We start from the raw sequence: 23,175 nt of genomic DNA, 5'->3' as shown, positions 1-23,175 counted from the left end.
TGTCTGGTTATTTCTATGGACTGTTGCTATGTTCCTACATGCACCTGTCGTAGTCGAGAACATGTCTGGTTATATACTATGGACTGTTGCTATGGTCCTACATGCACCTGTCGTAGTCGAGAACATGTCTGGTTATATACTATGGACTGTTGCTATGGTCCTACATGCATGCACCTGTCGTAGTCGAGAACATGTCTGGTTATTTCTATGGACTGTTGCTATGTTCCTACGTGCACCTGTCGTAGTCGAGAACATGTCTGGTTATATACTATGGACTGTTGCTATGGTCCTACATGCACCTGTCGTAGTCGAGAACATGTCTGGTTATATACTATGGACTGTTGCTATGGTCCTACATGCACCTGTCGTAGTCGAGAACATGTCTGGTTATTTCTATGGACTGTTGCTATGGTCCTACATCCATGCACCTGTCATAGTCGAGAACATGTCTGGTTATTTCCATGGACTGTTGCTATGGTCCTACATGCACCTGTCGTAGTCGAGAACATGTCTGGTTATATACTATGGACTGTTGCTATGGTCCTACATGCACCTGTCGTAGTCGAGAACATGTCTGGTTATTTCTATGGACTGTTGCTATGGTCCTACATCCATGCACCTGTCATAGTCGAGAACATGTCTGGTTATTTCCATGGACTGTTGCTATGGTCCTACATGCACCTATCGTAGTCGAGGACATGTCTGGTTATTTCTATGGGCTGTTGCTATGGTCCTACATGCACCTGTTGTAGTCGAGAACATGTCTGTATTTCTGAACTATTGCTGTGGCTCTAAAGTTTCCCTAAACTTAGTGCAAGGCAATAAGATAACGGTGGTTAAATGCCAGAGGGGGATGAGTCATTTAGAGGAGTTACTATGGGGTGATGTAAGGAGGACAACTCTATAAGAAGTGTTTGCAAAGACTAGAAAAGTAGTTGTTTTCATGAAACAGCTTTTATTATGGCGTAATAAAAGTATATTTGAACTCACAGGCTCCGGTATTTGTGAAATATTATTGATTGAATATTTCCACGACATAAACTACGATGCATGTGACAAATAACATTTGATGTGAAGTCCTTACACTACAATGAGGGTGATGAGGAGGGCCAGGAGGGTCCAGGTCTCAGCAGAGAAGTATGGCAGAAAACTCATTATCTTTTCCTCCGGTTCGGCTCCCTTCTGCTTCTGAAAACAAAGGCTCCGTTTTCACTCAGGCTCGTTCGAGTTCAGTTCTCCGATGGTCTGACAGGTTTTGAGTTCTTTTTTTCTGTCCGGTTCTGGTGTGGTTCTTCTGTGCACGCGACAGATCTCGACTACCGATCGTTGCTCTTCTCCGTACTCTGTTTGAGACCGTGCAGGTTACAAGCGATTATTGTATCCCGTCAGAAAAACACCTATGTGATGCTAGCTAGAATAAGGATGAGCCACAATGGAATTTGCGGTTCGCCTTCAAAATAAGAGTCCTATATTGAAACTGATGCAAACAGACATAAATAGTGAATATAATACCACATTTGGATTAGATAATGCTAAACAAGGTTAGAATGTTGTTATTTGAATTAAACAAAATACAATACGTAGGTAATTTGACACACACAACATAGTTGAAGTCGCACTGTGGCTGTATTAGAATTGCATTGGGACAGACTTCTATTGCACTGTACAGCGTCACCTCTGGATCTTGGGTCCATGAAATGTGAAGAGTTTACACAAATATTAGCATCGTAGCTCTTATTGCAGGACATTGACTATGGGAAAATAATTCCCAAATCCATAAGTAAGGCTGTACATTTAAATATGAATGTTCAATAGGCACTACAGGCTGCATTGTGATTTCCCACAGTTAAAGTCCTGCAATAAGAACTGCGATGCTAATATTTGTGTAAACTCATTATAATTGTAATCTGTGGGAGTCAATGAGTAGGCTGGTACCCCCTGTCACGAACCCAAACCCCCATAACGCTGGTACCCCATGTCACGAACCCAAGATCCAAATGTTTCAGTCCTGAAAACTATACATCCACAGGGCAATTTTAACATATTTTATTTGGTGTCAAATTAACTAATTATTGTCTTTTGTTGAATATATTATATATATTTAGCAACAATCTTCAATCCCTCCAGGATTTTTGCATGATTCCACAATATATATCCGTTTGCATCAGTTTCAATGGGCAACTTTTATTTTGAAAACCGAACCGCCGATTCTACTATTGTTGCTCAGGCAAATGTTGTTCACAACACACAATAAGGAGATAGGAGGGAGACTGTGTGAGAGGTGAAAAGCGAAGCAGGGAGGGATGGTGAATGATTCACAGAGAGAGCAGGGGCATATTCATTACGGAAACCGTTTAACGTTTAAGAACTAAATGCAAGACCACAGATCAAAAATGTGAGTTTCTATTGGGATAAATTCAGGTATAACCCTCCACGTTTCGTTCTGTTTGCTTTCGTTTCAAGGCAAACTATTTCCAAAAAAGTTTTATGTGAAACCACACTGTTATTCTAATAATTTGTTTTATTTAGTTTAGTAGAAGCTCATGTCTTAAGGATCCTAAATAATGCCATAGATTACATTCAAATATATTAAACTAGACAGGCAAGCAAAGGATGACGTAAGATGTGAACCTGGTATTCCAACTGATTATAAGCTGCAATATTATCTTCTGATTCAAAATGTTTTATGTTTTTCTTTCCTGGGTCGGTTGTTGTAGGGTAGGGTGCTCTATGGTAGGGTAGGATCCTTCAGGATCGGTTGTTGTAGGGTAGGGTGCTCTAGGTTAAGGTGGGGTCCTCCATGGTAGGGTAGGATCCTCCAGGGTCGGTTGTTGTAGGGTAGGGTGCTCTATGGTAGGGTAGGACCCTCCAGGGTCGGTTGTTGTAGGGTAGGGTGCTCTATGGTAGGGTAGGACCCTCCAGGGTCGGTTGTTGTAGGGTAGGGTGCTCTATGGTAGGGTAGGATCCTCCAGGGTCGGTTGTTGTAGGGTAGGGTCCTCCATGGTAGGGTAGGATCCTCCAGGGTCGGTTGTTGTAGGGTAGGGTGCTCTATGGTAGGGTAGGACCCTCCAGGGTCGGTTGTTGTAGGATAGGGTCCTCCATGGTAGGGTAGGATCCTCCAGGGTCGGTTGTTGTAGGGTAGGGTGCTCTATGGTAGGGTAGGATCCTCCAGGATCGGTTGTTGTAGGGTAGGGTGCTCTATGGTAGGGTAGGACCCTCCAGGGTCGGTTGTTGTAGGGTAGGGTGCTCTAGGTTAGGGTGGGGTCCTCCATGATAGGGTGGGGTACTCCAGGGTAGGGTGCTCTAGGGTAGGGTACTCTAGGGTAGCGTAGGGTTTTCCAATGTAGAGTACTCTAGGGTAGGGTAGGGTCCTCCAGGGTAGGGTGCTCTATGGTAGGGTAGGGTCCTCCAGGGTAGGGTCCTGTAGGGTAGGGTAGGGTGCTCTAGTGTAAGGTAGGGTCCTCCAGGGTAGGGTACTCTAGCGTAGGGTACTCTAGGGTAGGGTAGGGTACTCCAGGGTAGGGTAGGGTGAAGTAGAATATGGTAGAGTGCTCTAGGGTAGGGTAGGGTGCTCTAGGCTAGGGTAGGGTGCTCCTGCATTTGGTCACGTTGTTTAACTCTTCAGAGAGGTGGTGGTGGTGTTGCTAGGGATGTTGCTACGGGGCTCCAGCCTCAGTTTGATTGGTTGTTTGGGCATCATCATACCCTGGATATCCATCTCCAATGGGATCTATAGAGAATAACAGAACAGAGCAGAACAGAACCCTGGTTATCCATTTCCAACAGGATCTATAGAGAATAACATAACATAACCCTGGTTGTCCATCTCCAACTGTGTGTGTGTGTGTGTGTGTGTGTGTGTGTGTGTGTGTGTGTGTGTGTGTGTGTGTGTGTGTGTGTGTGTGTGTGTGTGTGTGTGTGTGTGTGTGTGTGTGTGTGTGTGTGTGTGTGTGTGTGTGTGTGCATTGTGTGTGTGTGTGTGTGTGTTTGTGTGTGTGTGTGTGTGTGTGTTGCGTTTGGGTGATCTTTGGACTTCCTATCAGGTCAGGTAGAATCTCATCTGATAAGTCCTGTTACATAACCCTCCCCAGCCCAGATCTAGGACCAGATTCCCCTGCCCCAGTCCTAACCTGAACCATTAAATACTAACCTAGCCACTGATCTAGGACCAGATTCCCCTGCCCCAGTCCTAACCTGAACCATTAGATACTAACCTAACCACTGATCTAGGACCAGATTCCCTTGCCCCAGTCCTAACCTGAACCATTAAATACTAACCTAACCACTGATCTAGGACCAGATTACCCTGACCCAGTCCTAACATGAACCATTAAATACTAACCTAACCACTGATCTAGGACCAGATTACCCTGCCCCAGTCCTAACCTGAACCATTAAATACTAACCTAACCACAGATCTTGGACCAGATTCCCCTGCCCCAGTCCTAACCTGAACCATTAAATACTAACCTAACCACTGATCTAGGACCAGATTCCCCTGCCCCAGTCCTAACCTGAACCATTAGATACTAACCTAACCACTGATCTAGGACCAGATTACCCTGACCCAGTCCTAACATGAACCATTAGATACTAACCTAACCACTGATCTAGGACCAGATTACCCTGACCCAGTCCTAACATGAACCATTAGATACTAACCTAACCACTGATCTAGGACCAGATTCCCCTGCCCCAGTCCTAACCTGAACCATTAGATACTAACCTAACCACTGATCTAGGACCAGATTCCCCTGCCCCAGTCCTAACCTGAACCATTAAATACTAACCTAACCACTGATCTAGGACCAGATTCCCCTGCCCCAGTCCTAACCTGAACCATTAGATACTAACCTAACCACTGATCTAGGACCAGATTACCCTGACCCAGTCCTAACATGAACCATTAGATACTAACCTAACCACTGATCTAGGACCAGATTACCCTGACCCAGTCCTAACATGAACCATTAGATACTAACCTAACCACTGATCTAGGACCAGATTCCCCTGCCCCAGTCCTAACCTGAACCATTAGATACTAACCTAACCACTGATCTAGGACCAGATTACCCTGACCCAGTTCTAACATGAACCATTAAATACTAACCTAACAAAAAAAACTTGTGGGACCATGTTAAAACAGGTGGTCCATGTTAAAACAGGTGCTGACCATGTTAAAACAGGTGGTGACCATGTTAAAACAGGTGGTGACCATGTTAAAACAGGTGGTGACCATGTTAAAACAGGTGGTGACCATGTTAAAACAGGCAGTGACCATGATAAAACAGGTCCATGTTAAAACAGGTCCATGTTAAAACAGGTCCATGTTAAAACAGGTCCATGTTAAAACAGGTCCATGTTAAAACAGGTCCATGTTAAAACAGGTCCATGTTAAAACAGGTCCATGTTAAAACAGGTCCATGTTAAAACAGGTCCATGATAAAACAGGTCCATGTTAAAACAGGTCCATGTTAAAACAGGTCCATGTTAAAGCAGGTCCATGATAAAACAGGTCCATGTTAAAACAGGTCCATGATAAAACAGGTCCATGTTAAAACAGGTCCATGTTAAAACAGGTCCATGTTAAAGCAGGTCCATGATAAAACAGGTCCATGTTAAAACAGGTGGTGACCATGTTAAAACAGGTGGTGACCATGTTAAAACAGGTGCTGACCATGTTAAAACAAGTGATGACAATGTAACAGGTACTGACCATGATCAAACAGGCAGTGACCATGTTAAAACAGGCGGTGACCATGTTAAAACAGGCAGTGACCATGTTAAAACAGACGGTGACCATGTTAAAACAGGCGGTGACCATGTTAAAACAGGCAGTGACCATGTTAAAACAGGCGGTGACCATGTTAAACAGGTAATGACCACGTTAAAACAGACGGTGACCATGTTAAAACAGGCAGTGACCATGTTAAAACAGGCGGTGACCATGTTAAAACAGGCGGTGACCATGTTAAAACAGGCAGTGACCATGTTAAAACAGGCGGTGACCATGTTAAAACAGGCGGTGACCATGTTAAAACAGGCAGTGACCATGTTAAAACAGGCGGTGACCATGTTAAAACAGGCGGTGACCATGTTAAAACAGGTGGTGACCATGTTAAAACAGGCGGTGACCATGTTAAAACAGGCGGTGACCATGTTAAAACAGGCAGTGACCATGTTAAAACAGGCGGTGACCATGTTAAAACAGGCGGTGACCATGTTAAAACAGGCAGTGACCATGTTAAAACAGGCGGTGGCCATGTTAAAACAGGCGGTGGCCATGTTAAAACAGGCGGTGACCATGTTAAAACAGGCGGTGACCATGTTAAAACAGGCGGTGGCCATGTTAAAACAGGCGGTGGCCATGTTAAAACAGGCGGTGACCATGTTAAAACAGACGGTGACCATGTTAAAACAGGCGGTGGCCATGTTAAAACAGGCAGTGACCATGTTAAAACAGGCGGTGACCATGTTAAAACAGACGGTGACCATGTTAAAACAGGCGGTGGCCATGTTAAAACAGGCAGTGACCATGTTAAAACAGGCGGTGACCATGTTAAAACAGGCGGTGGCCATGTTAAAACAGGCGGTGCCCATGTAAAACAGGTACAGCGGCAAGTGCAGCCTCTATCTATGAATGATAGTGATGTTTGATGGTGTCATATTCTGTCTGCTCAGGTGAGCGTCTCACCTCGGTCTCGTCGCAGACGGAGAAAGTGAAACTCTGGAGGATCTCGACCATGGCCAGTTTGATCATGATCAGGGCGAAGCGCATCCCGATACAGTTCCTGGGCCCCGCCCCAAACGGCATGTACGTGTACGGATCAATAGACTCCTTGTTCTCCTTACTGAACCTGGACAGGGAGAGGGCAGACACATTGCACATTGTATTGTAGTTCATTTGTGGTTATGTTATGGTTGTGTTATGGTTGTACTGTGGTTGTATTAAGGTTGTGTTAGTGTTGGATTGTGGTTACGGTGCGGTCCAAAACCTCTCTGGTTTGAACTCCTCAGGGTCGGGCCATATCTCTGGGTCACGGTGGAGGGTCCACGTGGGAACCATGACAACGCAGTCTTTGGGGATGACGATGCCGTTGATCTCCACCGTCTTCTTGGCGACCCTCTCCAGTCGCGGGGAGACGGGGTACAGTCTCAGAGACTCGTTCAACACACAGTCCAAATAGTCCATCTGCATCAGAGCTTCATACTGGATTGGAGCCTGCACCATGGATACATACACATCAGTACCTCACCACATCTGGCACCGTGGATACATACACATCAGTACCTCACCACATCTGGCACCGTGGATACACACACATCAGTACCTCACCACATCTGGCACCGTGGATACACACACATCAGTACCTCACCACATCTGGCACCGTGGATACACACACATCAGTACCTCACCACATCTGGCACCGGGGTTACACACACATCAGTACCTCACCACATCTGGCACCATGGATACACACAAATCAGTACCTCACCACATCTGGCACCGTGGATACACACACATCAGTACCTCACCACATCTGGTACCGGGGTTACACACACATCAGTACCTCACCACATCTGGCACCGTGGATACACACACATCAGTACCTCACCACATCTGGCACCGTGGATCCACACACATCAGTACCTCACCACATCTGGCACCGGGGTTACACACACATCAGTACCTCACCACATCTGGCACCGTGGATACACACACATCAGTACCTCACCACATCTGGCACCATGGATACACACAAATCAGTACCTCACCACATCTGGAACCGTGGATACACACACATCAGTACCTCACCACATCTGGCACCGGGGTTACACACACATCAGTACCTCACCACATCTGGCACCGTGGATACACACACATCAGTACCTCACCACATCTGGCACCGTGGATCCACACACATCAGTACCTCACCACATCTGGCACCGGGGTTACACACACATCAGTACCTCACCACATCTGGCACCGGGGTTACACACACATCAGTACCTCACCACATCCGTCACCAGGGTTACATACACATCAGTACCTCACCACATCTGGCACCGGGGTTACACACACATCAGTACCTCACCACATCCGTCACGAGGGTTACACACACATCAGTACCTCACCACATCCGTCACCAGGGTTACATACACATCAGTACCTCACCACATCCGTCACCAGGGTTACATACACATCAGTACCTCACCACATCTGGCACCGGGGTTACACACACATCAGTACCTCACCACATCCGTCACCAGGGTTACATACACATCAGTACCTCACCACATCTGGCACCGGGGTTACACACACATCAGTACCTCACCACATCCGTCACCAGGGTTACATACACATTAGTACCTCATCACATCTGGCACCGTGGTTACATACACATCAGTACCTCACCACATCTGGCACCGGGGTTACACACACATCAGTACCTCACCACATCCGTCACCAGGGTTACATACACATCAGTACCTCACCACATCCGTCACCAGGGTTACACACACATCAGTACCTCACCACATCTGGCACCGGGGTTACATACACATCAGTACCTCACCACATCCGTCACCAGGGTTACATACACATCAGTACCTCACCACATCTGGCACCGGGGTTACATACACATCAGTACCTCACCACATCTGGCACCGGGGTTACATACACATCAGTACCTCACCACATCTGGCACCGTGGATACATACACATCAGTACCTCACCACATCTGGCACCGGGGTTACACACACATCAGTACCTCACCACATCTGGTTACACACACATCACAATATCTATCTCCTCCTGTAGTTTGGTCATGGTGTGGGGATTACCTTGTTAGGGAACACAGTATCTATCTCCTCCTGCAGTTTGGTCATGGCATGGGGGTTGGTTGCCAGGTTATAGGCCAGGAAACTCATAGTCCTGCTGCTGGTCTCGTAGCCGGCGAAGATGAAGATTATGGCCTGAGACAAGATCTCATGATCAGTCAGTCCTGTAGAGGGAGAGAGGGAGAGGAGAGGAAGAGAGAGAGAGAGATGGAGAGAGAGGTGACTTGAGGAGAGGAGAGGAGTGGAAAGGAGAGGTGAGGATGACACAAGTAATTTTTTCAACAGTTGTTTACCGACAGATCATTTAACCTTATAATTCACTGTATCACAATTCCAGTGGGTCAGAAGTTTACATACACTAAGTTGACTGTGCCTTTAACTTCTTATGGCTGCAGGGGCAGTATTGAGTAGCTTGGATGAAAGGTGCACAGAGGTGCCCATAGTAAACTGCATGCTCCTCAGTACAAGTTGCTAATATATGCATATTATTTTTCATTTGAATGATGTCTGTGAGTATAACATAACCCATATGGCAGGCAAAAACCTGAGAAAAAATCCAAACACGAATTGGGAATTCTGAGGCTGGTCGATTTTCAACCAAGATCTTATTGAATTCACAGCAAGATATGGATGAGTTTGCACTTCCTACGGCTTCCACTAGATGTCAACAGTCTGTAGAACCTTGTCTGATGCCTCTACTGTGAAGGGGGGCCGAATGAGAGGGGAATTAGTCAGGTCTGCCATGACCTGACCATACTCTAACCATGCGCGTTCACATGAGAGGGAGCTCTGTTCCACCGCTCATCTGAAGTCAATGTAATACTCCGGTTGGAACGTTATTCAAGATTTATGTTAAAAACATTCTAAAGGTTGATTCAATATATCGTTTGACATGTTTCTACAGACTGTTACGGAACTTTTGGACATTTCGTCAGCTTTTAGTGAACGCGCTTCCTGACGTTGGATTTGTTTACCAAACACGCTAACAAAAATAGCTATTTGGACATAAATGATTGACATTATCGAACAAAACAAACATTTCTTGTAGAAGTGGGAGTCCTGGGAGTGCATTCCGACGAAGATCAGCAAAGGTAAGTGAAGATTTATAATGCTTTTTATGAATTTTGTTGACTGCACAATTTGGCGGGTAACAGTATGGCTTGCTTTTGTGTCTGAACGCTGTTTTCAGATGATTGAATATTGTGTTTTGCTGTAAAGCTTTTTGAAATCTGACACAGCGGTTGCATTAAGAACAAGTGTATCTTTAATTCTATGTAAAACATGTATCTTTCATCAAAGTTTATGATGAGTATTTATGCTATTTGACTCTGCAATTTCTCCGGATATTTTTAGGCATTTCTGAACATGGCACCAATGTAAACTAAGGTTTTTGGATATAAATATTAACTTTATCGAACAAAACATACATGTATTGTGTAACATGAAGTCCTATGAGTGTCATCTGATGAAGATCATCAGAGGTCATTTTATCTCTATTTCTGCTTTTTGTGACTCCTCTCTTTGGCTGGAAAAATTACTGTGTTTGTCTGTGATTTTGCGGTGACCTAACATAATCGTTTGTGGTGCTATCTTTGAAAAGCCTATTTGAAATCGGACACTTTGGTGGGATTAACAACAAGATTACCTTTAAAATGGTATAAGATACATGTATGTTTGAGGAATTTAAATTATGAGATTTCTGTTGTTTGAATTTGGCGCCCTGCACTTTCACTGGCTGTTGGCATATCGATCCCGTTAACGGGATTGCAGCCATAAGAAGTTTTAAACAGCTTGGAAAATTCCAGAAAATGATGTCATTGCTTTAGAAGCTTCAGAAAGGCTAATTGACATCATTTGAGTCGATTGGAGGTGTACCTGTGAATGTATTTCAAGGCCCACCTTCAAACTCAGTGCCTCTTTGGTTGACATCATGGGAAAGTCAAAAGAAATCCGCCAAGACCACAAAATAGATGGCATCATGAGGCAGGAAAATGATGTGGATATATTGAAGCAACATCTCAAGACATCAGTCAGGAAGTTAAAGCTTGGTCACAAATGCGTCTTCCAAATGGATAATGACCTCAAGCATACTTCCAAAGATGTGGCAAAATGGCTTAAGGACAACAAAGTCAAGGTATTGGAGTGGCCATCACAAAGCCCTGACCTCAATCCTACTGAAAATTTGTGGGTGTAACGGATGTGAAATGGCTAGCTAGTTAGCGGTGGTGCGCGCTAATAGCCTTTCAATCGGTTACGTCACTTGCTCTGAGACCTTGAAGTAGTGGTTCCCCTTGCTCTGCAAGGGCCGCGGCTTTTGTGTAGCGATGGGTAACGACGCTTCGTGGGTGTCAGTTAAGGATGTGTGCAGAGGGTCCCTGGTTCGCGCCCGTGTCGGGGCGAGGGGACAGTCTAAAGTTATACTGTTACATGGGCAGAACTGAAAAAGCCTGTGCGAGCAAGGAGACCTGCAAACCTGACTCAGTTACACCAGCTCTGTCAGGAGGAATGGGCCAAAATTCACCCAATTTATTGTGGGAAGCTTGTGGAAGGCTACCCGAAACGTTTGACCGAAGTTAAACAATTTAAGGGCAATGCTACCAAATACTAATTGAGTGTATGTAAACTTCTGACCCACTGGGAATGTGATGAAAGAAATACAAACTGAAATAAATCATTCTTTGTACTAGTATTCTGACATTTCACATTCTTAAAATAAAGTGGTGATCCTAACTGACCTAAGACAGGGAATTTTTACTTGGATTAAATGTCAGGAATTGTGAAAAACTGAGTTTAAATGTATTTGGCTAAGGTGTATGTAAACTTCCGACTTCAACTGTAGGTTTGTGTTGGGAAAAGTATTTTAAAGGTTTGTGATTGTAACAGAAGTTTACAGGTGTCTGTTATTAACAGGTGTGTGTTTGTGAAAGTAGTTTACAGGTTTTTGTTTGTAACAGTAGTTTACAGGTGTGTGTTTGTAACAGTAGTTTACAGGTGTGTGTTTGTAACAGTATTTTAAAGGTGTGTGTTTGTGGTGGTGTTTGCAATAGGTGTGTGTTTGTAACAGGTGTGTGTTTGTAACAGTATTTTACAGGTGTGTGTTTGTAACAGTAGTTTACAGGTGTGTGTTTGTAACAGTATTTTAAAGGTGTGTGTTTGCAACAGGTGTGTGTTTGTAACAGTATTTTACAGGTGTGTGTTTGTAACAGTAGTTTACAGGTGCGTGTTTGAAACATTATTTTACAGGTGTTTGTTCGGCAGGTACCTTTAGTCTGCTCCTCTCCTGTCTTTGTGTCGCTGCCTTTCTGAGAGTCAATCATCAGTTGTAAGAAATCCACCCGATTCTGCGAGCAGAATGAATTTCGGTCAAATACAGTGGGGAGAACAAGTATTTGATACACTGCCGATTTTGCAGGTTTTCCTACTTACAAAGCATGTAGAGGTCTGTAATTTTTATCATAGGTACACTTCAACTGTGAGAGACGGAATCTAAAACAAAAATCCTGAAAATCACATTGTATGATTTTTAACTAATTAATTTGCATTTTATTGCATGACATAAGTATTTGATCACCTACCAACCAGTAAGAATTCCGTCTCTCACAGACCTGTTAGTTTTTCTTTAAGAAGCCCTCCTGTTCTCCACTCATTACCTGTATTAACTGCACCTGTTTGAACTCGTTACCTGTATAAAAGACACCTGTCCACACACTCAATCAAACAGACTCCAACCTCTCCACAATGGCCAAGACCAGAGAGCTGTGTAAGGACATCAGGGTTAAATTGTAGACCTGCACAAGGCTGGGATGGGCTACAGGACAATAGGCAAGCAGCTTGGGGAGAAGGCAACAACTGTTGGCGCAATTATTAGAAAATGGAAGAAGTTGAAGATGACGGTCAATCACCCTCGGTCTGGGGCTCCATGCAAGATCTCACCTCGTGGGGCATCAATGATCATGAGGAAGGTGAGGGATCAGCCCAGAACTACCCGGCAGGACCTGGTCAATGACCTGAAGAGAGCTGGGACCACAGTCTCAAAGAAAACCATTAGTAACACACTACGCCGTCATGGATTAAAATCCTGCAGCGTACACAAGGTCCCCCTGCTCAAGCCAGCGCATGTCCAGGCCCGTCTGAAGTTTGCCAATGACCATCTGGATGATCCAGAGGATGAATGGGAGAAGGTCATGTGGTCTGATGAGACAAAAATAGAGCTTTTTGGTCTAAACTCCACTCGCCGTGTTTGGAAGAAGAAGAAGGATGAGTACAACCCCAAGAACACCATCCCAACCGTGAAGCATGGAGGTGGAAACATCATTCTTTGGGGATGCTTTTCTGCAAAGGGGACAGGATGACTGCACCGTATTGAGGGGAGGATGGATGGGGCCATGTATCGCGAGATCTTGGCCAACAACCTCCTTCCCTCAGTAAGAGCATTGAAGATGGGTCGTAGCTGGGTCTTCCAGCATGACAACGACCCGAAACACACAGCCAGGGCAACTAAGGAGTGGCTCCGTAAGAAGCATCTCAAGGTCCTGGAGTGGCCTAGCCAGTCTCCAGATCTGAACCCAATAGAAAATCTTTGGAGGGAGCTGAAAGTCCGTATTGCCCAGCGACAGCCCCGAAACCTGAAGGATCTGGAGAAGGTCTGTATGGAGGAGTGGGCCAAAATCCCTGCTGCAGTGTGTGCAAACCTGGTCAAGAACTACAGGAAACGTATGATCTCTGTAATTGCAAACAAAGGTTTCTGTACCAAATATTAAGTTCTGCTTTTCTGATGTATCAAATACTTATGTCATGCAATAAAATGCAAATTAATTACTTAAAAATCATACAATGTGATTTTCTGGATTTTTGTTTTAGATTCCGTCTCTCACAGTTGAAGTGTACCTATGATCAAAATTACAGACCTCTACATGCTTTGTAAGTAGGAAAACCTGCAAAATCGGCAGTGTATCAAATACTTGTTCTCCCCACTGTATGTCCAATCACAAACAACACAAACAGATTCTACTGGATCTCATCCAATCACAACCAACACAAACAGATTCTAATATGAATGTAGATATTGAGGTCACAAAAATTGTGTTTTTGAATTCATCATGATATCGATATGGACGTTTCAAATTGGTGCCCATAACTAGTTACATAGGTTTCCTAAACACAATAAATAAGTACAGAATATTACAATACAAATATAAATGTACAGATGAAAATATCAACATAACAATCAAGTATAAATCTTAAACATGTTTACAGTTGAGTTCCCAGTGTCACGTCCAGATTTGATCTTAGCCAGCGAGGCGTAAAAGAAGTCCATCACCGCAGTAGGGGCGAAGGTAAACTTCATCTTCTCCAAGATAGGACCTATGAAGGGAAACAGCACTGGAGAAGGAGAGGAGGGGAGAAGAGGAGAGGAAGGGAGGACCGGAGAGGAGAAGAGGAGAGGATGGGAGGACGGGAGAGGAGAAGAGGAGAGGAGGAGGGGAAGGGAGAGGACAGGAGGAGAGGAGTGGAAAAAGGGGAAGGGAGAGGACAGAGAGGAGGAGGAGAGGACCGGAGAGGAGAAGAGGAGAGGAGGGGAGGATGGGAGAGGAGAAGAGGAGAGGAGATGTGGAGGGGAGAGGAGAGGAGGAGGGGAGAGGAGGAGAGGAGGGGAGGAAGGGAGAAGAGGGAAGGAGAGGAGGAGAGGAAAGTTTTATAGAAAGGTATACAACTTCATATGATTAAAAAGTACAACTTTGAATCTGTGTGTCTGTAGGTGTATGTGCGTATACGGTCTCACCGACTAGGAGGAACAGTGGGTTGAACAGGTCAAACTTGAGAATCTTCTTGACGTTGGAGACGAAGGGGTCTGAAGGGTTGTTCAGAGAATCAATGTCCACACTGAAGGCTGTGCTGGTGACCACATCCATACTGTAGGGCCCAAAGAACCTGCAACACAACTACAATTACACACCTACTGACCACAATTACACACCTACTGACCACAACCACACAACTACTGACCACAACTACTGACCACAACTACTGACCACAATTACACACCTACTGACCACAACTACAGAACTACTGACCACAACTACAGAACTACTGACCACAACTACTGACCACAACTACTGACCACAACTACACAACTACTGACCACAACCACACAACTACTGACCACAACCACACACCTACTGACCACAACTACACAACTACTGACCACAACTACACACCTACTGACCACAACTACACAACTACTGACCACAACTACACACCTACTGACCACAACTACAGAACTACTGACCACAACTACTGACCACAACTACAGAACTACTGACCACAACTACTGACCACAATTACTGACCACAATTACTGACCACAACTACTTACCACACAACTACTGACGACACAAGTACTGACCACAGGACTACTGACCACAACTACTGACCACACAACTAATGACCACAACTAGTGAACACAACTAGTGAACACACAACTACTGACCGCAACTACTAACCAAAACTACTGACCACAACTACTGACCACACAAGCACTGACCACACAACTACTGACCACACAACTACTGACCACACAACTACTGACCACAACTACTGACCACAACTAGTGACCACAACTACTGACCACAACTAATGACCACAACTACTGACCACAACTACCCACCACAACTAAATCAAATCCAATGTATTTGTCACATGCGCCGAATACAACAGGTGTAGAACTTAACGTGAAATGCTTACTTACAAGCCCTTAACCAAGAATGCAATTCAAGAAACAGAGTTAAGAAATATTTACTAAATAAACTAAAGTAAAACAATATGTCAACAGTTTGGGTGGCCATTTGATTAATCGTTCAGCAGTCTAACGGCTGCAACAGAGCCTGGACTCGAACCAGGATCTCTAGTGGCACATTGCGTCACTCGGGAGGCCCTTTGTGACTGGAGTCTTTGACAATTTTTTGGCCCTTCCTCTGACACCGCTAGTATTAAGGTCCTAGATGGCAGGAAGCTTGGCCCCAGTGATGTACTAAGCCGTACGCACTACCGTCATTAGCGCCTTATGGTCAGATGCCAAGCAGTTGCCATACAAGGTGGTGATGCAACCGGTCAGGATGCTCTCGATGGTGCAGCTGTATTACCTTTTGAGGATCTGGGGACCCATGCCAAATCTTTGCAGTCTCCTTAGGGGGAAAAGGTGTCGTCGTGCCCTCTTCACGACTGTCTTGGTGTGTTTGGACCATGATCATTTGTTGGTGATGTGGACACCAAGGAACTTGAAACTCTTGACCCACTTCACTACATCCCCGGCGATGTGAATGGGGACGTTTGCAGTCCTCCTTTTCCTGTAGTCCACGATCAGCTACTTGTCTTGCTCTCATTGAGGGAGAGGTTGTTGTCTTGGCACCACACTGCCAGGTCTCTGACCTCCTCCCTATAGACTGTCTCATCGTTGTAGGTGATCAGGCCTGCCACTATTTTGTCATCAGCAAACTTAATGATGGTGTTGGTGTCGTGCTTGGCCATGCAGTCATGGGTGAACTGGGAGTACAGGAGGGGACTAAGCACAAACCCATGAGTGGCCCTCGTGTTGAGGATCAGCGTGGCAGACCTGGGGGCGGCCCGTCAGGAAGTTCAGGATCCAGTTGCAGAGGAAGGTGTTTAGTCCCAGGGTCTTTAGCTTAGTGATGAGCTTTGTGGGCACTATGGTGTTGAACGCTGAGCAGTAGTCAATCTACAGCATATTCATGCATGTGTTCCTTTTGTCCAGGAGGGAAAGGGCAGTGTGGAGTGCAATAGAGATTGCATCATCTGTGGATCTGTTGGGGCGGTAGGTGAATTGGAGTGGGTGTAGGGTTTCCGGTATGATGGTGTTGATGTGAGCCATGACCAGCCTTTCAATGCACTTCATGGTTACCGACGTGAGTGCTATGGATCTGTTGGGGCGGTATGCTAGTGATGTAGGCAGGTTACCTTCACTTTCCCTTATACAGCTCGTTGAGTGTGATCTTACTGCCAGCATCGGTATGTGGTGGTAAATAGATGGCTACTATAAAATATAGATGAAAACTCTCTTGTTAGATAGTGTTGTCTACAGCTTATCATGACGTACTCTACCTCAGGCCAAGAGTGTGCAAAGCTGTCATCAAGGAAAAGGGTGGCTATATGTGTGTGTATATTACAGTGAAGACACTTGCCAGTTGGTCCGCGCATGCTTTTATTAAACGTGCTTGTAATCTGTCCTTGTGAATGTTGACCTGTTTAAAGGTCTTGCTCACATCAGCTACGGAGAGCGTGATCACACAGTCACCTGGAACAGCTGGTGCTCTCATGTATGCTTCAGTGTTGCTTGCCTCGAAGTGAGCATGAAAGGCATTTAGCCCGTCTGGTTGGCTCGTGTCACTGGGCAGCTCGTGGCTGTGCTTCCCTTTGTAGTCTGTAATAGTTTGCAAGCCATGCCACATCCAGCAAGCGTTAGAGCCGGTGTAGTAGAATTAAATCTTAGTCCTGTATTGATGCTTTGCCTGTTTGATGGTTTTCTGAGGGCATAGCGTGATTTCTTATAAGCGTTCGTATTAGTGTCCCGCTCCTTGAAAGCGGCAGCCTTTAGCTCGGTGCGGATGTTGCCTGTAATCCATGGCTTCTGGTTGGGATATGGACGTACAGTCACTGTGGGGACGACGTCATTGATGCACTTATTGATGAAGCTGGTATACTCTTCAATGCCATTGGATGAATCCCGGAACATATTCCAGTCTGTGCTAGCAAAACAGTCCTGTAGCGTAGCATTCGCGTCATCTGGCCACTTCCATATTGAGCGAATTACTGGTACTTCCTGCTTTAGGTTTTGCTTGTAAGCAGGAATCAGGAGCATAGAATTATGGTCAGAAATGCCCAAATGGAGGGCGGAGGAGAGCTTTGTCTCTGTGTGTGGACTAATGGTAGTCTATAGTTTTTTTTTCTCTGGTTGCAAATGTGACATGCTGGAGCGCCGCTTCTGGATGAGCATTTTCTTTGTTTGCTTATGACTTTATTTTTTATTTTACCTTTATTTAACTAGGCAAGTCAGTTAAGAACACATTTTTATTTTCAATGACAATGAGCTGCAATGAGTCCCTTATACAGCTCGTTGAGTGTGATCTTACTGCCAGCATTGGTTTGTGGTGGTAAATAGACGGCTACGAAGAATATAGATAAAAACTCTCTTGGTAGATAGTGTTGTCTACAGCTTATCATGAGGTATTCTACCTCAGGCCAAGAGTGTGCAAAGCTGTCATCAAGACAAAGGGTGGTTATATGTGTGTGTGTGTGTGTGTGTATTGTAATCAAGACTCAGAGGTGTAAGGTGAAAAGCCAGAGGTTAGGAATCAGGACTCACTCCTTCACTTCGATGGTCTGGTCTTTATCTGCCTGCTTCTTCATTCCATTCAACAGGTTAGCAGAGTGCTGCTTCATGATACGAAACATCTAGTAGAGAGAGAGAGAGAGAGAGAGAGAGAGAGAGAGAGAGAGAGAGAGAGAGAGAGAGAGAGAGAGAGAGAGAGAGAGAGAGAGAGAGAGAGAGAGAGAGAGAGAGAGAGAGAGAGAGAGAGAGAGAGAGAGGTTAGCAGAGCGCTGTTTCATGATTAGGGTTGAATGGATATAACCCGGTTACCGAGATTTACCGCCAATAACCACTCCCCTTTCCCAGGATAAATAACAGAGAGAAACCGCTAAGTTATTCATATGAACAACATGTTGACTCCTTAAAAAAAGATCTTTAGCGTTAAACCATTAAATCCACGAGAAGTGTTAGTCATCTGCATCTAATTCTAGTACTATATTATGATTCAAGCTTGTCATTAGGATGAAGAAGATAGGGGTTCTGGGTGGTGCAGCGGTCAAAAGCACTGCTATAATGCGTTAATAAAGAGTTTATAACAAGCTATAATGAGTTAATAAAGAGTTTATAACAAGCTATAATGAGTTAATAGTTTATAACAAGCTATAATGAGTTAATAGTTTATAACAAGCTATAATGAGTTAGTAAAGAGTTTATAACAAGCTATAATGGGTTTAAAAAAGCTATAATGAGTTAATAGTTTATAACAAGCTTTAATGAGTTAATAAAAAGTTTATAACAAGCTATAATGCATTAATAAAGAGTTTATAACAAGATATAATGCGTTAGTAAAGAGTTTATAACAAGATATAATGAGTAAGTAAAGAGTTTATAACAAGATATAGTGAGTTAATAGTTTATAACAAGCTTTACTGAGTTAATAAATAGTTTATAACAAGATATAATGAGTAAGTAAAGAGTTTTTAACAAGCTATACTGAGTTAATAGTTTATAACAAGCTATAATTAGTTAATAGTTTATAACAAGCTATAATGACTTAATAAAGAGTTTATAACAAGCTATAATGAGTTAGTAAAGAGTTTATAACAAGCTATAATGGGTTTATAACAAGCTATAATGAGTTAATAGTTTATAACAAGCTTTAATGAGTTAATAAAGAGTTTATAACAAGATATAATGAGTTAGTAAAGAGTTTATAACAAGCTATAATGAGTTCATAACAAGCTATAAAAAGTTAATAGTTTATAACAAGCAATAATGAGTTAATAGTTTATAACAAACTTTAATGCGTTAAAGAGTTTATAACAAGATATAATGCGTTAGTAAAGAGTTTATAACAAGCTATAATGAGTTAGTAAAGAGTTTATAACAAGCTATAATGAGTTTATAACAAGCTATAATGAGTTAATAGTTTATAACAAGCTATAATGAGTTAGTAAAGAGTTTATAACAAGCTATAATGAGTTAATAGTTTATAACAAGCTATAATGGGTTTATAACAAGCTATAATGAGTTAGTAAAGAGTTTATAACAAGCTATAATAAGTTAATAACAAGCTATAAAAAGTTAGTTTATAACAAGCAATAATGAGTAAATAGTTTATAACAAGCTATAATGAGTTAATAGTTTAAAACAAGCTATAATGGGTTTATAACAAGCTATAATGAGTTAGTAAAGAGTTTATAACAAGCTATAATAAGTTAATAACAAGCTATAAAAAGTTAGTTTATAACAAGCAATAATGAGTAAATAGTTTATAACAAGCTTTAATGAGTTAATAGTTTATAACAAGCTATAATGAGTTAGTAAAGAGTTTATAACAAGATATAATGAGTTAATAAATAGTTTATAACAAGATATAATGAGTTAATAAAGAGTTTATAACAAGCTATAATGAGTTAATAGTTTATAACAAGCTATAATGAGTTAATAGTTTATAACAAGCTATAATGAGTTAATAGTTTATAACAAGCTATAATGAGTTAATAGTTTATAACAAGCTATAATGAGTTAATTAAGAGTTTATAACAAGCTATAATGAGTTAATAAAGAGTTTATAACAAGCTAAAATGAGTTAATAGTTTATAACTAGCTATAATGAGTTAATAAAGAGTTTATAACAAGATATAATGAGTTAGTAAAGAGTTTATAACAAGCTATAATGAGTTAATAGTTTATTTTTTTTATTTTTTTTATTTCACCTTTATTTAACCAGGTAGTCTAGTTGAGAACAAGTTCTCATTTGCAACTGCGGCCTGGCCAAGATAAAGCATAGCAGTGTGAACAGACAACAACACAGAGTTACACATGGAGTAAACAATAAAAAAGTCAATAACATGGTAGAAAAAAAGAGAATCTATATACAATGTGTGCAAAAGGCATGAGGAGGTAGGCAATAAATCGAATAATTACAATTTAGCAGATTAACACTGGAGTGATAAATCATCAGATGATCATGTAGAGAGATGTGCTAAACAACAAGATATAATGAGTTAATAAAGAGGTTAAAACAAGCTATAATTAGTTAATAAAGAGGTTATAACAAGCTATAATGAGTTAATAGTTTATAACAAGCTATAATGAGTTAATAAAGAGGTTATAACAAGCTATAATTAGTTAATAGTTTATAACAAGCTATAATGAGTTAATAAAGAGGTTATAACAAGCTATAATGAGTTAATAGTTCATAACAAGCTATAAGGAGTTAATAAAGAGGTTATAACAAGCTATAATGAGTTAGTAATGAGTTTATAACAAGCTATAATGAGTTAATAATGAGTTTATAACAAGCTATAATGAGTTAATAGTTTATAACAAGCTATAATGAGTTAATAAAGAGTTTATAACAAGCTATAATGAGTTAATAAAGAGGTTATAACAAGCTATAATGAGTTAGTAATGAGTTTATAACAAGCTATAATGAGTTAATAGTTTATAACAAGCTATAATGAGTTAATAAAGAGTTTATAACAAGCTATAATGAGTTAATAGTTTATAACAAGCTATAATGAGTTAATAAAGAGGTTATAACAAGCTAAAATGAGTTAGTAATGAGTTTATAACAAGCTATAATGAGTTAATAAAGAGGTTATAACAAGCTATAATGAATTAATAGTTTATAACAAGCTATAATGAGTTTATAACAAGCTATAATGAGTTAATAGTTTATAACAAGCTATAATTAGTTAATAAAGAGTTTTTTTTTAATAAAGAGTTTTTTCACAGAGGAGAGTTAGTAAAGAGTTTATAACAAGCTATAATTAGTTAATAGAGTTTCTAACAAGCTATAATGAGTTTATAGAGTTTCTAACAAGCTATAATGAGTTTATAACAAGCTATAATGAGTTTATGAAGAGTTCATAACAAGTTATAAAGTGTTAATAACAAGTTGATAAAACATAGAAAGGGAGAAACGGAGGGATGGTTCTACCTCTTTTAGTCGTCCAGAGGTAAAGGAAGGTGAGAGGACACTGCGGATCCGTCTCCATGTATCGTCCTCGGCAACGGACACCGCATCAAACATCTCGCCGCTCAGAAACATGAGGTTCTACAACATGGAGGACAGTTATAACAATGATATGATTTAATAATGATCATAGTATTTACATAATATTCACACTACTTTAAAATGAAGGTATAAATAATGTATTAATAATATCAGTAATAATGTTAGGATTATTATTATTCAGATTATTATTAGGGGGATGTGTGTGTGTGTGTGTGTGTGTGTGTGTGTGTGTGTGTGTGTGTGTGTGTGTGTGTGTGTGTGTGTGTGTGTGTGTGTGTGTGTGTGTGTGTGTGTGTGTGTGTGTGTGTGTGTGTGTGTGTGTGTGTGTGTGTGTGTGTGTGTGTGTGTGTGTGTGTGTCTCACTCTGCGATTGGTGAAGGTGTTGTAACACTCTTTAATCAGTACGGTCTTGATCAGGCTTTGGTCCATGATGCACAGAACAGGCTGCCTCCCATCATAGATCCTTCACAGAGGAGAAACACACCTGGCTTTAACCACTATGTATACACCTACATGATACACAGAACAGACTGCCTCCCATCATAGATCCTTCACAGAGGAGAAACACACCTGGCTTTAACCACTATATATACACCTACATGGTACACAGAACAGGCTGCCTCCCATCATAGATCCTTCACAGAGGAGAAACACACACCTGGCTTTAACCACTATGTATACACCTACATGGTACACAGAACAGACTGCCTCCCATCATAGATCCTTCACAGAGGAGAAACACACCTGGCTTTAACCACTATATATACACCTACATGGTACACAGAACAGACTGCCTCCCATCATAGATTCTTCACAGAGGAGAAACACACACCTGGCTTTAACCACTATGTATACAACTACATGGTACACAGAACAGACTGCCTCCCATCATAGATTCTTCACACAGGCATTTTGGTAAAGCCCTATTCTAATATTGATTTAAATACGTTTTTAAAAAAACTCATAAATCTACACACAATACCCCATAACGAGAAAGCAAAAAACAGAAATACCTTATCTACATAAGTATTCAGACCCTTTGCTATGAGGCTCCAAATTGAGCTCAGGTGCATCCTGTTTCCATTGATCATGCTTGAGATGTTTCTATAACTTGATTGGAGTCCACCTGTGGTAAACTCCATTGATTGGACATGATTTGGAAAGGCACAAACCTGTCTATATAAGGTCCCACAGTTGGCTGTGCATGTCAGAGCAAAAACCAAGCCATGAGGTCGAAAGAGTTGTCTATAGAGACAGGATTGTAACGAGGCACAGATCTGGGGAACATTGCTGCAGCATTGATGTCCCCAAGAACACAATGGCCTCCATCATTCTTTAATGGGAGAAATCTGGAACCACAAAGACTCTTCCTAGAGCTGGCCGCCCTTCCAAACTGAGCAATCGGGGGAGAAGGGCCTTGGTCAAGGAAATGACCAAGAACCTTATGGTCATTCTGACAGAGCTCCAGAGTTCCTCTGTGGAGA

General features: G+C 42.3%; 1 protein-coding gene across 1 annotated transcript in view; it reads right to left on the bottom strand.

Annotated features, from left to right (window-relative positions):
• Positions 1–934: 934 nt before the first annotated feature.
• LOC139568405 (cytochrome P450 3A27-like) overlaps positions 935–23,175 on the bottom strand; it is a 30,912-nt gene continuing 8,671 nt past the window's right edge. The window contains exons 4-13 of the mRNA XM_071390198.1: positions 22,055–22,154; positions 21,614–21,730; positions 18,220–18,308; positions 14,624–14,772; positions 14,096–14,223; positions 12,104–12,182; positions 8,845–9,005; positions 6,996–7,222; positions 6,695–6,857; positions 935–3,730 (exon numbers count right to left, since the gene is read on the bottom strand). Of these exons, the coding sequence (XP_071246299.1) occupies positions 3,614–3,730; positions 6,695–6,857; positions 6,996–7,222; positions 8,845–9,005; positions 12,104–12,182; positions 14,096–14,223; positions 14,624–14,772; positions 18,220–18,308; positions 21,614–21,730; positions 22,055–22,154 (1,330 nt within the window). The 3' untranslated portion in view covers positions 935–3,613. The remainder of the gene's footprint in view (positions 3,731–6,694; positions 6,858–6,995; positions 7,223–8,844; positions 9,006–12,103; positions 12,183–14,095; positions 14,224–14,623; positions 14,773–18,219; positions 18,309–21,613; positions 21,731–22,054; positions 22,155–23,175) is intronic.

This window comes from Salvelinus alpinus, chromosome 2 (genome assembly GCF_045679555.1).
Source record: "Salvelinus alpinus chromosome 2, SLU_Salpinus.1, whole genome shotgun sequence".
Taxonomy (NCBI): domain Eukaryota; kingdom Metazoa; phylum Chordata; class Actinopteri; order Salmoniformes; family Salmonidae; genus Salvelinus; species Salvelinus alpinus.
The sequence above is the reverse complement of the archived record's forward strand: the minus strand, read 5'-3'. Positions and strand labels throughout refer to the sequence as shown.